This window comes from Topomyia yanbarensis, chromosome 3 (assembly GCF_030247195.1).
Source record: "Topomyia yanbarensis strain Yona2022 chromosome 3, ASM3024719v1, whole genome shotgun sequence".
Lineage (NCBI taxonomy): Eukaryota > Metazoa > Arthropoda > Insecta > Diptera > Culicidae > Topomyia > Topomyia yanbarensis.
The window spans coordinates 304,968,481-304,982,731 of NC_080672.1; the positions used below are offsets into that span (position 1 = coordinate 304,968,481).

A 14,251-nucleotide genomic window follows, 5' to 3' on the forward strand; every position below is an offset into this window, starting at 1 on the left:
ACCGAAAAACTGAAATTCCCAACAACAAAAAAAAACCGTACCGTCCGTGGTTATCCTGTTCGACGAACCAAACTACAGATACTACAATCGCGAGGCGGTCGTAATCAGTGCCCTGCAGGTGGAGAAACACCCACTGACCACACCCGGGCCCTACTCGACGCCCCCTTTGCCTCAGCGTCACTTCCACAACACGGCCATGGGAGTTGTGTCCGCGTTCCAGATGACCCCGGTACTGGGCGGCCGCAGCGAGGTTTCAACTTCCCGCACCGGAAGTCCTATACCGCGGCCGGCCAGTTGTGCCAGCGGAAGCTACTACGGCTATCAGCACGGATCGCCGCGCAGCAACGGGATCGACATCCGTTACAGCTCTCCGAAACCGCACTCGTCACCCAAGATGAAACTGAGGTTGTCCCGTTGACCCCGAATTATACTAGTTTGTCATTGTTGATTTCAGTTTTTGTTTCGTGATGATGATTAGTTTGATTAAGTATGTTAACTTCCCTTTTCCTTTTTTGTAGCTGAAATGCATGTTCGTTCAATAATACCTGATTTTCAATTATTTTTCCTTGTATGTATGTTAATACAAAGAAAAAATTAATAACTCATTTTTTCAGATACCTGAAGAGTTTTTTCCCCAAGGCGGAGGAAACTCTTATTTTGGACGTCTTGGCGAATGCCGACAACAATGTCCAAACCGCCTCACAAGCTTTGATCAAGCTGGGCTACGAAAAACGAGAACAACAGACGGCCCAACGGAGCTCATCTCGAAAGGGCTCCGAGAAGGACGGACATGGTGAGTCAGGACGATCGGAGACACCTCCCGTAAAACCAAAAACTCCCGATGAGATGAAAAAAAGTTAGTATCAATCTATAATGCGGCCAATGTACATTGTTTGTTACATGAGCTGTCTTCTATCGTTTCCAGTAAAAGCTCGTCTTCAGGCCAAATACAAAGACATTGCCGAACGGATTATTTCGATGGCACTAGAAAGCGTTGACTACTCAGAAGACCGTGCTAAACAGATTCTCAATATCGTTATTCAAGAGGACAAAGAAAAGAAGAAAAGTGTCAAAATTGATGCACCCTACAAACCAGAGGAAGACAAAGAAAACGCTCAGACAAATAGTACAACGCCCAGGTAAGTCAATTTGCGTGTTCCAATGCATAGTATTAAATGTCTACAACTCAAACCGCTTAAGAAGCACTCAAAATTTAACATGAACTGCATGTCACGTTTCGTTGCTCTTTTGAAAAAAACACATTAAAACTCATGCAAAATTCTACATAAAACGAAACTTGAGTTGGCTATTTATGTTTCAAAATTCTCTCTCCATTCTTTTTCTTTCATCGTTTTTATTCGAAAATAAATTGTGAAAAAACTCATCCATATCACGCAATGCGCAATTTCACGTGAATGCCACACAATATCTACCAACGCGTGTGTAAAATCCGATACGCGCATTCCACAAAAAAAACGAAATTAGCCGAAGCAACAGTACGTCGTCTCCTCGCCGCTCTCGGGCCAAGAAAGCAAACGCGAATTCTGATGACCATTCAGTGGGTTCAGAGGCCGAACTCGTCGTTGGATCAAACAGTCCAACCGATCCGGCGACAATCCACCACAAGGAAGATCAAACATCGGAAGACAACGAAAACGAGGCTTCCATTCAAATCACCACCTCCACCTCTTCCACTGCAATCATTAACGATTCACCACCACCACCAATATCATCCTCACCATCACGGCAGCAACGCGGCACTGCAAACAACTACAATCAGCAGCAGCAGCAGCAAAACAGTGGCACCGATTTGAACAACAACAGCAATTATGTCGCACCAGCAGCAGTAGGCGTCGCTTCTTCCACTGGCAAACAAAGCCGCACTAGAGCCAAGGGCGACCACGCAAAGTATGGTTTGAATGTTGTGGAGTTTTGTTGTGTGAAATCGATTGCCCAATTGTTTGCACTTTCGTCACTACCCCTGCACGATTCTGATCACGCGAGTAACATTAAACGTCTACGTAATTTTCCATATCGGTTTTGCTTTAGGAACTATTAATAATACGTTTAAATTCGTTTATTTGGAGCGGCTCAATGCGTTAGTTCAACGGAGCCGTGGGTCTTTTAAACATTTAAAACAAAGTAAAGCCCTGCTTGCTTGATCTTCTATTTCAATAGGTTTTACTTCCGATTCCTGGTATACAGGACGATTGGGCTAGTGCCCCGGTCCTACTGACCAGAAAGAATTCTTTCGCATTCATTCCGCACAATATGTAAAAATAAAGGAAAAACACGAATGTTAACAGTGGCCCAGAAGATCACGCACACCGTTTGTGGTTCTGGTGAAGTTATTACTGACTGTGTGTCGTGTTGGATGACTGAACAAAGTTTTTCATAAGAATATGACCTGCTTTACAAGAACTAAAACCGTTTAACAGATATGTGGGCGCACGAATGAACGTGGTCGTGGCGAAGGTTTCCCGACATTTCACCGGTTGCCGTTAGACCAAATGCTATTTTGCTGACTACCATTTGGTTGAAAGGATCAATTGGTCGAATCGGTCATTATGCCGAATACTAATTGACCGAAGGGGGTCTCTGTTGGCCGAATGCCATTTAGTTGAGTGTCATTTGACCGACCGTAGGTGGTTGAGTGCCGTTTTGCTGAATGTCATTTTTTCCAACAGGGACGTTTGCTGAATGAATCATTGGGCAGAATGCTTTTGGTCTGAATGCTATTTTGAATCGTTTAACAAATCATGCAATAGCGTCCATGAACTGGAGAGCTATTTAGCTAGAAATGTTACGGATCTATGGTATATAAAGCACTACGTTTCAACCAGATTTTATGACGATTTAGTTAGAACATTCTTATATTTTAAACAACACTATTACTAAGGCCCCCGTATGTATGTATTGTAAACTAAACTAGTGGGTAGCATCAGGGCTAGAAGCAACAAACATCTACTCTTTAAAAATGGCACATTAATACTAGCTGTTCGAAAGAGCTACCTCTCATCATTTCAGCAACCTTAGTTTTATACATGTAAAATAAAACATGGCGTTCGCGACGCTGGAAATAAATATGAAGATCCGAACGAGCATCCTGATCCTTTGGCGCACGATGAACAGAGAGAAAAGGCCGAGCTTCACCTCGGATCTTCCGATTCGAACACATAGGGACACTTTTTTTTATCTCGAAACTACCGATAAAAAATACTTATGACCGAACCGAAACAAATGCTCAAGCCACAGAAAAACGCACTAAAAATGCAGTCATGGCTCTGTATTCTTTAAACTTGCCAATATCATCCTTTGGCGCACGATGAACAGAGAGAAAAGGCCGAGCTTCACCTCGGATCTTCCGATTCGAACACATAGGGACACTTTTTTTTATCTCGAAACTACCGATAAAAAATACTTATGACCGAACCGAAACAAATGCTCAAGCCACAGAAAAACGCACTAAAAATGCAGTCATGGCTCTGTATTCTTTAAACTTGCCAATATCAATCATTATCCAAAGGAAAATTGAAGTACGTGACATAGATCTTTGCATGAAAATGTTTAACCTCACCTTTCTGACAGTTTAGAGCGCTTGTTTACATTCGGATTCGAATCGCTTTCAAATCTAACATCATATAAACAAGCTCGCTGAACTATCAATTTTTCGAGCCTTTTTACTGAAATGATGTTACCTTGCTATGTTCAATATGAGATTTTTCTATTTCGCTCTTCAAATTTAACAACTGTAACAATGATCCCACCTTTCATTTATCATCTTGCGGTGAGGGGCATTGTTACCAGGACTTCGGTTGAAATAAAATTATTTGCCATGGTTGCCAGAAGCACATTTTGTGTAATGAGTTTAACAGATGTCGCTAGTATACGGTGGGCGATAATTTTTTAGAATTTTCTTCAAGCTGTTACGTCTGTTTGTCTGTGTCTGCACTGTGTATGGGAGTGGTTTTCAACATTTTTCGTTCCACGTACACCTTTCCGATTATTGATACCAAAAATCACTTACCATCATTACCCTGTCATAAAAAAAGAGATTTTCATTTGGAAGATGATCAAATTCCCTCAAAAAACTTCGATCCGGTAATTATCCCAGAACACTAGCTCCACCTTTCATTCACAGTCCCAAACACTCATTTGCTGGTGGGTTACCCCTCAGGTTTGGGAACAATTTTTCACTAGTGGTCTATCCCCCATATGCTTGTTCATATTTCAGTGGCGCCATAATTGCAAATGTAGCCACAGTCCCAACTACAAATAAATTGAAAATGACTATTAAAGCGAGCGAAGCATTGTTTTCGAGTGTTATGTCTGTTAGTCTGTGACCATAGTCTGCCAATTGAAAACCTGTTCATGAACACTCTAAGGCTGTGAACCATTTGGTGAAATTTTTAACTTTTAGTTAAAATCTGATACTTCGAAAGTTATTTGCAAAATAACCCTACTCTGGAGCATGGTTAAAATTGAGAGCAAGAGTTAAATTTGACAGCTCGATGGTTAAAATTTTGCCCATGATGCAGAATAAAACGGTGGAAACATTTTCTGTACCTAATTGAGGTTGTCAATATTTTTCAATAGAAAATTAAGGGATAAAAATGGAAACGATAACGTGTTGTGTTAAGATTTGTTTGGGTTATTTCATGATGTAGATGTTTACTTTTCGAGGCTGTGACTGTCATACTTAATGTAATAAGAAAAAAACTAATTTTAAAATATCGACAAACGTTCACACCTCTACCAACTTGTGGTCATCGCATGAAATGGCTCGCTCTCTCGGTAAAATTTTTCCATTCAAGAGAAAATAACTTTCGAACTGTCAAATTTTAACTAAAGGTTAAAAAAAATCACCAAATGGTTCACAGCCTAAGCAAGCAACAATATATTCGTCATGTTAGCATCAAAGTTAAAATTTACCCCGCTCAATTCACCCCCTAAGTCTAATTATCCTCGGGGGTTCATTTACCTTCGGTTGAAAAGCATTGGTGTATGGGGCTCGATTGTATTACACAAGTATGCCGCTGGTTGAACGCTAACAAATGGTTAGGAAGCCAGCTGGAGAGCGAAAAAACATATGCATTTACGCTCCTGATGATGGCTTTATTAACCTTCCGGAAGTCGCGCTAGTGCACTGAGTGCACGCTGCTCTGAAAATCTAGGGAAATCATCTTAGCGCAGCAGCGCGCTATGGTCCAAAGCTGTATTTAGGAAGATAAAACTGTTTGCGCCTAAACCGTTAGTTTTAGTTATATAGTAGCTTCAGCAAACTTTCTTAGAACTTTTTTGCCAATTTTTTATATTAGTTGAATTAGCGTGGTCCTTGTGGTTAGGGTGTTCAAAGTATCAACTTCTTAGATATGTAAAATTCAGCTACATAATGTTCTACAAATCAATCAAATTGAAGCAACTTTTGTGAAGAAACTATGTGGCTATCTCTAATGGTTCATGTGCTATGATTTTCACAATATTTAAGGTAGGGTGGTTCTTGAAAAATTGGTTTTCTATTAATATCTTCTTATGTGTGAATTTCTCGCTAGTACTTTGTTCTAGAGGTTTTTAGAACTTTTGTAAATACACATTTTTGCCGAAGCAATGAAGTTTCTATTTCTTTTATTTGCATAGTTACAGGCGATATGAAATTCTATCCATTTGAAGAAAAGTGCGAAATAGCCCTACACGTCTACATGTAATATTTTAAATCGATATATGCACAATTTTTTTTATTTGTGAACGAATTCTGCTCACATTTGGCATATATATTAAACTTTGACGATATACCTATGATTTAATGATAAAAATCCTTCCATTATTAAAGGAGTTATAATTTTTCAAAATTAGGATATTGGACCACAACCAAAACTGTATAACCTACCAGTTCACTAGTCTTATCCAGTTGCACATGTATTCAATGTTAAATCATTTCATCATTTAACATGGTAGCACAGACTAACAGACATAACACTCAAAAACAAAGCTTCGCCCGCTTTAACGGTCATTTTAAATATATTTGTAGTTGGGACTGTGGCCACATTTGAAATTATGGCGCCACTGACATATGAACAAGCATATGGGGGATAGACCACTAGTGAAAAATTGTTCCCAAACCTGAGGGGTAACCCACCAGTAAATGAGTGATTGGGACTGTAAATAAAAGGTGGAGCTAGTGTTCTGGAAAAATTGTCTGATCGATGTTTTTTGAGGGAATTCCCTCATAGTGTTATGTCTGTTAGTCTGTGATGGTAGTATGATAGTAGTAGTATGACAAACCGACACAAATGCAAAAACACATGGTTTAGCTGCGACAATTTTTTTACTGTGTACTACTTTTTTCGATTTTCGGCTCAATCAAATGTACTGATACCGTGAGAATGATTAGATAGCGCCTGTTCCGTAAGTTGTAGATTAAACAGTAGTAATCATATATCAGTACAGTAGAAGCTTCGCGAACGATTGAAATAGTTGTCTGCTACCTTTGGCCAGATTTGGAATAAAAAAGGTAGTAAATTCCATTTATTATTTGCGGTTTTCAACTCAAGATCCCATATTTGTTATTAGGAGCAGAAGCCGTCTGGTTTGGCATCTATTCAGTCGATCGATTGGTGCCGTGGTGAGCAAAATTAAATATACATGGAAAACTGTGTAGCATTGAGTTATTTTGGCTCAATTCGTTGTAGAAGGTTAATTTAGATATACCGGCTGCGGTTGAAAATCAAAAAGTGAACTTGTGCCACAGACTAACAGACATAACACTATGAAGGAATTCCTTCAAAAAACATCGATCCGACAATTTTCCCAGAACACTAGCTCCACCTTTTATTTCCCAAACACTCATTTACTGGTAGGTTACCCCTCAGTTTTTAAGAACAATATTTCACTAGTGGTCTATCCCCCATATGCTTGTTCATATGTCAGTGGCGCCATAATTTCAAATGTGGCCAAAGCCCCAACTACAAATATAATTAAAATAACCGTTAAAGCGGACGAAACTTTGTTTTTGAGTGTTACGTCATGTGTTGTGTCAGAGAGGCACATATTATAAAATAACAATATAGTCCTCTTCCGCATTTCTTAAAAGACACCACATTAGCGCCACCACAGCACAAAAGGTTACTAGTACACTGTAAATTTTGCCGCACTTAACGACAGTTCTCTGTACATTACAATACATTATAGGAGAGGTGGGAATATATTATAAGCATTGTGAGACACAGTTTTCTTGCAGGAATAAAGAAACAAAAAAATATTTTGCTGACCAAAATGCTGGAAATCAGATCATCTGCTTACGTGTATTTGCGCTACACACTCAATTCAGTTCGGTAATTTTCGCACAGCTGAACAGTCAGTAAAATTTTTCTACTGATAGTTCCGCAAAGTGGTTTTAATTTACTGATTGTCAGCGATATATTTTCCGAATTACAGCAAAACAAACGTCACTTCTACTGAGATCTCGGTAAAAGTCTTGTTAGCTGAGTGCTCGGCTGTGTAAAACTCGGTAAAAGTTGCGAAAAAAGCTGGGATTCGGTAGAACAAAATTAAGTGTGTAGGGCTAGTTTAAAGCAGTAACCCTGAAATTCTTTTCTTGCTCATCAGTGTTCATGGTAAGACTATAATGTTTATTGTCGGACCTTGTGCATCACAATTGTATACGTCTTAACCAGTGTTTACTTTTCTCTTGGTGGTGCTGGCTGTTGATTTGGAGACACTAGGCGCAATTTTTCGAGTTGCAAGGCGCATCAGTAATCATTTGATTGTGTTACAGCAGTAGATATTGAAGACTTTTTTGGGTGGTGTTAAGTCAAACCGAACTAAGTCGCAACATCTCAAAAAATGAGACAATGTTAACACTGGATAAAAATTTTCTTCGGCTGCATTTGGCAGATTTGGAATACTAAGAAATAATAAGCCAGAATAGTTGCACGAAAAGCTCACATCTATAGTTTAATATATTCATTCTTTTTTGCAAAAACTTTAAAGCTACACCAATCGGCCGTGTAGTTCTTGAGATATCGCCATTTGAAGATCGAAGCTACGAACAGTTCTAATGAACTGAATTGAACAGAAATCCTCGACATGACTTGCTTCAACGACATGTTAAAAATTCATTTTCCATCCGATTATCGTAAAATTTTGAGATACTTTTATTGAAACTGAGAGAAATATAAAATAAATATTTACAAATGAATTACGAGACATTGATTTTTGGGGTTTTGTCACTTGTCGTGACACCACAGACTAACAGACATAACACTCGAACACAATGCTTCGCCCGCTTAAACGATCATTTTAAATATATTTGTAGTTGAGACTGTGGCCACATTTGAAATCTTGGCGCCACTGACATATGAACAAGCATATGGGGGATAGACCTCTAGTGGAAATTTTTTCCCAAACCTGAGGGGTAATCCATCAGCAAATGAGTGTTTGGGACTGTGAATAAAAGTGTTCTGGGAAAATTGTCGGATTGATGTCTTTTGTGGGAATCCCCTCATAGTGTTATGTCTGTTAGTCTGTGGTGCTACTGTATGATGTGGTGCATTTGTTGGGTGTTTACTTCTGCTTCACTCAACGCTATTTCGCACAGTCTGTTGAGGTTGTTATAATATGTACTGCTTGTGGAATCGGTAGCGACAGATGGGTATATAGGGTAAGAGGGTATAATACGCCCCACCGGGGCAAAACGCCCCATTTCTATTCCCAGCAATCCTGATTTATCTCAAAAGAAATAATGACCGATAACAGTATCATTTTATGAAATCAACATACTAAGTTAGTTTGGCATTATTAATATGCTGCGAAACAACAATACACTCGTTTTTTTTACGCGGTTTTTTTTGCGCGGTATTTTTTTACGCGGTTTTTTTTACGCGGATTTAGAAATTTACGCGGTTTTCATTTACGCGGATTTTGAAATTTACGCGGTTTTCATTTACGCGGATTTTGAAATTTACGCGGTTTTCATTTACGCGGTTTTTGAAATTTACGCGGTTTTCATTTACGCGGATTTTGGAATTTACGCGGTATCCATCAATGAGGTTCCCTTTATCGCGGATTCTTAAATTTAAGTGGTCTTCATTTACGCGGATTTTGAAATTTACGCGGTTTTCATTTACGCGGATTTTGAAATTTACGCGGTTTTCATTTACGCGGTTTTCATTTACGCGGCTCGTATCCCCCGCGTAAAAAAAACCTGAGTGTATACAGAAAAGTTTGAAAAGAGCCATTTCGATGTAAGTTCTCACTATTTTTCTATAAGTATTTCAACTAAATAGAAAGAGTCGCAGTTGGTAGAATTATTTCGCGTAGCTTAATACAATGTTATAGTTCCTATATTCGTTTTAGAATATTTTGAAACTAGTTGTACGTGTAGATAAAACGACCCACTAAGTTCTGGATGGTATGCCTCATTATTAGCACAACAGCAAAGTAACTATTGGGGCAATTTTATTTTTTAAATTACAGTAATACTGATTTTTTTAAGTATATCGAGATTTCATACATTGTGGGACCTTTTCAGCATGATAAAAACTTCAATAATTCGATTGGGGCATATAACCCATATTGTTGTGAGGCATACCATCCTTTTTTTTTATTCATTTCGTTTATTTGATAGGCACAAATGCGTTAGCTTGGCGGTGCCAAATGCTTATGTTTTTACATTTTGGATATCTTAAAACTTAAGGTTACAATGTTGAAATATTTTTTTACAAAGGAAAAAAAAAAGTTTACAGCTATCTTAAGACTAGAAATAAGATTCAATATACAAGAGAGGGCCAAAAGATTTTTTTATGAAAAAATTTAAAACAAGGGATTCACTTTGATATACAAGAGAGGGAGTAATAGTATTTTACGAAATATTTTACGGTTATCTTAAAACTAACAATATAGTTTAGTACACAAAAGGGGGAACAAATATTTATGAGAAGTTTCACAGAAATTTTAAAACTAGGGATTCAATTCTATTTACAAAATGGAGGACAAGAGTTTCAATAAAGAGTAAAAATTATAGCTATCTTAAAACTAGGAATACAGAATACTAATTTGAATTTTTTAACTAAAACTTATGCTTGGTCAAGATATTCAGAGGGTGGCTTATTTCCGCATCAGTGTAGCAGCAGTTGTATCAAGGACAGGGGAGAGACAGGGAAAGAAGAGCAAAACTTGCAACTTTCGCTCGAAGGGGGGGGGGGGGGGAGGGGGATCAGCGAAATAAATTTGCGCCTCAGTCTAGTAAGTCGTCGAGTACCGGATTGGCGGATGGTATTCTTCGGACCCGCGGGAATCCTTCAAAAGTCATCGGACCTCGAGTCGCTCTCGCTTCAGTTTCCTTCTATGCAGGCGTAGTGGTAAGGGCGACGGCGGTTACATAGTGGCACTCTGGAGCTGATCGGTTCCACAAGGCAGGAGGAAACTCTAAAAACGAGAAATAAAAGAGAGGGGCTAAATTGGGATATTTATCGTTTTTATGAAGGTATAAATAAGGGACATATAGGGGAAATCACGAGTTGCCAGCATATCTCGGACTGGTACATTGGGTGGTCTACCTCGGGCCCGAAGGGATTCCTTTAAATGAGACCTGGCGTCACAATACCCGGCGCATACCCAGACAACGTGTTCGATGTCGTGATAGCCCTCGTCACAAGCGCACAGACTACTCTCCGCAAGCCCAATACGCCGCAAATGCGCATCCATGGTGTAGTGATTGGACATAAGTCGGGACATTACGCGAATAAAATCCCGACCCACATCCATCCCCCCGAACCAAGGCTTCGTTGATACCTTTGGGATAATCGAATGTAGCCATCGTCCAAGTTCCCCGTTGCTCCACGAGGTTTGCCAACTGTTGAGCGTCCTCTGACGACAAATACTAAAAAATTCGTTGAAGCAGATTGGTCTTGAGTCGGCCTTTTCATTGCCCGGGATAGAACAATGAGAGGGGACCCAAACAAAGGTAATCTGATAAGATTTTTCAGATAACGTACACAAGGACTCCTGTATGATCCCCAGAAAATACGGGAGTTGCTTTTTAGGCTTCACCGCACGAAGAGCCTCGATAGAGCTGAGGCTGTCCGAAACGATGAAGTAGTGATCTGTGGGCAGAGTGTCGATGATCCCAAGGGTGTACTGAATTGCAGCTAACTCTGCGACGTAAACTGAAGCGGGATCATTGAGCTTGAATGAAGCGGTGATAGTATTGTTGAAGATACCGAAGCCAGTGGACCCATCGAGATTTGATCCGTCAGTGTAAAACATTTTGTCGCAGTCGACTTCTCGGAATTTATTATAAAATATATTGGGGATCACCTGCGGGCGTATATGGTCCGGGATTCCACGAATCTCTTCCTTCATGGATGTGTCGAAGAATACAGTAGAATCAGAAGTATTTGGGAAACGGACACGGTTGGGATTGTACGAAGAAGGATTGATGCTCTGTGCCATGTAGTCGAAGTACAAGGACATAAAACGGGTTTGAGAATTAAGCTCGACGAGCCTCTCGAAATTTTGAATCACCAACGGGTTCAGAATGTCGCATCGGATGAGCAATCGATATGAGAGTTCCCAAAATCGATTTTTTAGCGGAAGAACGCCCGCCAGCACTTCGAGACTCATCGTATGGGTCGAGTGCATGCAAAGGCATACCATCCTTTTGTTGTAGGGCATATTACACTGAAACACGTTTTTAACAAAACATTAAATAGGAACTAATTTCTAACTAATATTGCAATAAATTAGAGTAGTTACTGCACAGCTCGTAGTATATAATGTTGAAATATAGCCACTTTTGCTTAGGAAGGGCGTATTAGACCCGTTTACACACTCAATTCACTTCGGCAATTTGCGAACAGGCGATAACAAGCTGATTTGCCAACTAGACATTTGTTCGCTGATGTTTTGCAATATATTATTCGAATCTCTGCAAAACAAACGTGGACTGACAAAACGGCAAAATATGTGCTGAGTGCTCGGCTGTGCAAGTCTCGGTAAAGGAAGCACCAAATGTTGAGATTAGGCAGAAAAAATAAGTGTGTAGTCACTAAGCTGGAGGGTGTTGAGGTAGTGGACGCGATGCCGCCCATCCTCTTTTATTTTAGTGAAAGAAAACGTCGTGGATGAAATTCTGTGCGTAGTTTATTTAGATCCCCCTTTCATACATGGTCCCAAAAATCTTTAGCAAGTGGGAACATGGGAATTATTTTTCACTAGTGGTCTGTTCCCGTGTACTTGTGCAAAGGTCAGTGGCGCCATCACCGTATACGCGATCACTGCCTTAACTAAAGATATATTTAACCTTCCAGCACCTGCGTCGTTGTATTTAGTACAACACCAAGAGAAACTAGCGAAATCTTCTGTGAGCATCAGCTTGTGCTCATCTGCGGAGCTATTCACGCGCGTGCCGTGAAAGCTGACGGAAAACTGTTTTTCGAGTGATATATGCGTTAGTCGGTGGCTAGATCGTGTAGACGTACTTCGATAATATTACCATCGACATATATCGATAGGATCTCCCCACCATGTAACAACATGCTTCATATCCTCCTTTTACCCTTAAATGTGTGATGTAATTTTTGAACGGCCTTATAAAAGAGTTTTATAGTCGTTTTTTTGAATATATGTTTTGGCATGCAAGAGACAGCATGCGACAAATGGTTATCCCTGGATTCGATTTTTGGCACTAAAAGTTTCGATAACTCAACAGATATAAGAGATAGAAATAAACTTATGTAACAAAAATTGTGTATTTTCTTATGTCAAACAAAATCATTTTGGAATTCTAAAAAATCAACCATAAAAGTTATGTTGAAAATAATGATTTTAAGGGGTGTATCATAGAAAACTCCACAAATGTGTATCAAAATCAAAAGATAGATACATAGTCTCTTCAGCAAAGTTGTTTTTTATTATATTACCTACAACTTTGCTGAATACAATTTTTTATTATTTTCATAAATGACCAAATAAAAATTTGCTGTTCAGCTTTAGGGGGATGAAAATTGATAGTTGGTAGTTTGATGGGCTCTAGCAGACGTTGAAGTTGAATTCGAGTAAATCCTTTCTTAAGCATATTTTTCTTATCTTAGATATCCGAAATATGCAAAAAAAAATTATATTTTTAAATGTCGCGCTGTCAGACCCCCTTAAGGCAAGTTTAAGCTAAATAATCAAGAAAGGTTATGAGGCTATATCTAGGGACCAAAGAAGAATATTTTAAGAACTTCGGTTTCGTAAAAAGAAAGAAAAAAATGTGTCCCGATTTTATCAATGTCCCCGTTTTATCAGTCTAAAATTCACCAAGGGGCTGATAAAAACGGGTCTTTACTGTACCGCTAATGTTCTTCCAACTCCGTTTGCGCAACGGTTGCACAAATGCTAGTGAAGCAAAATCTGAATAATACACATTGAACTTTCACCCAAAATATCAATAGAAAATAAAGATATATGAACGTGATGCAACTCAACTCAACAATCTGCCTATATAGGCACCAATTGGCGATTTTTTCTAATGCCATTTTTGTTTGACCCCGAAACTAAGTGAAGTATCCACCTCAACCGCTATCGGTTTATACATTTTGACAGCAGTTGAAGTTAGAACCGTACTCAATATTGCAACAAGTACATTTTTTATTAGAATAAGTCACTCCAGAACAAGGAATCAACTTAGTATTAACCGATAAAAAAAAACGTTTTTTTTTTCGTAAAGCAAAGCAAAACCGATAGAGAACAAAATTGACAATATACCCGCGAACGCACTAGTCCAATAAATATTTGATGTATCAGTAAAAAAATGTAATTGAACACCTAGTATCAACCCCATTGTTTAAACATTTTTTCATAGTTGCCACTTCAGTTAGAACAAATTCGTCTTATTCAAGTGCAGAGAAGGGTAGCAACAAAGTAATATGAAAAACGCGAAGCTTACCTTTACGTTTACCGTTTCTCACCGTCTTGTTTCTCGATTCGATTTCTTCTATTTCTTTTCTCCCTCTCGGCTATCCCTGCATTACCTGTTGGCTTGGTGTTTCATCCATCCCCATTCGGGTGTAATGTTAGGTATTCTATTTTTAGAAACTCCTCGTCCGAGGACGAGCTTGACGGTCTGACCGGTGCTACATCATCAAAGTCGGATTCGATGAATGCTTACAACGCAGCTCGGATCACCACCAAGGGTCCAAATACGAAGCTGTTCAGGGGCCCGAACGATGATCTGCTATTGTAAGTTTTGTGTTTCCTTATTAAAAAA

At 39.2% G+C, this 14,251-nt stretch overlaps 1 protein-coding gene across 6 annotated transcripts in view; it reads left to right on the forward strand.

The window, feature by feature from the left end:
* LOC131693131 (uncharacterized) overlaps nucleotides 1-14,251 on the forward strand; it is a 37,354-nt gene that overhangs the window by 20,985 nt on the left and 2,118 nt on the right. For 2 of the 6 annotated variants that reach the window (XM_058980705.1, XM_058980707.1), the window contains 5 exons: nucleotides 79-405; nucleotides 615-856; nucleotides 926-1,139; nucleotides 1,486-1,908; nucleotides 14,062-14,223. In XM_058980705.1, the coding sequence (XP_058836688.1) occupies nucleotides 79-405; nucleotides 615-856; nucleotides 926-1,139; nucleotides 1,486-1,908; nucleotides 14,062-14,223 (1,368 nt within the window). The remainder of the gene's footprint in view (nucleotides 1-78; nucleotides 406-614; nucleotides 857-925; nucleotides 1,140-1,485; nucleotides 1,909-14,061; nucleotides 14,224-14,251) is intronic. The other 4 variants (XM_058980706.1, XM_058980709.1, XM_058980711.1 and 1 more) reach the window with 4 other exon arrangements.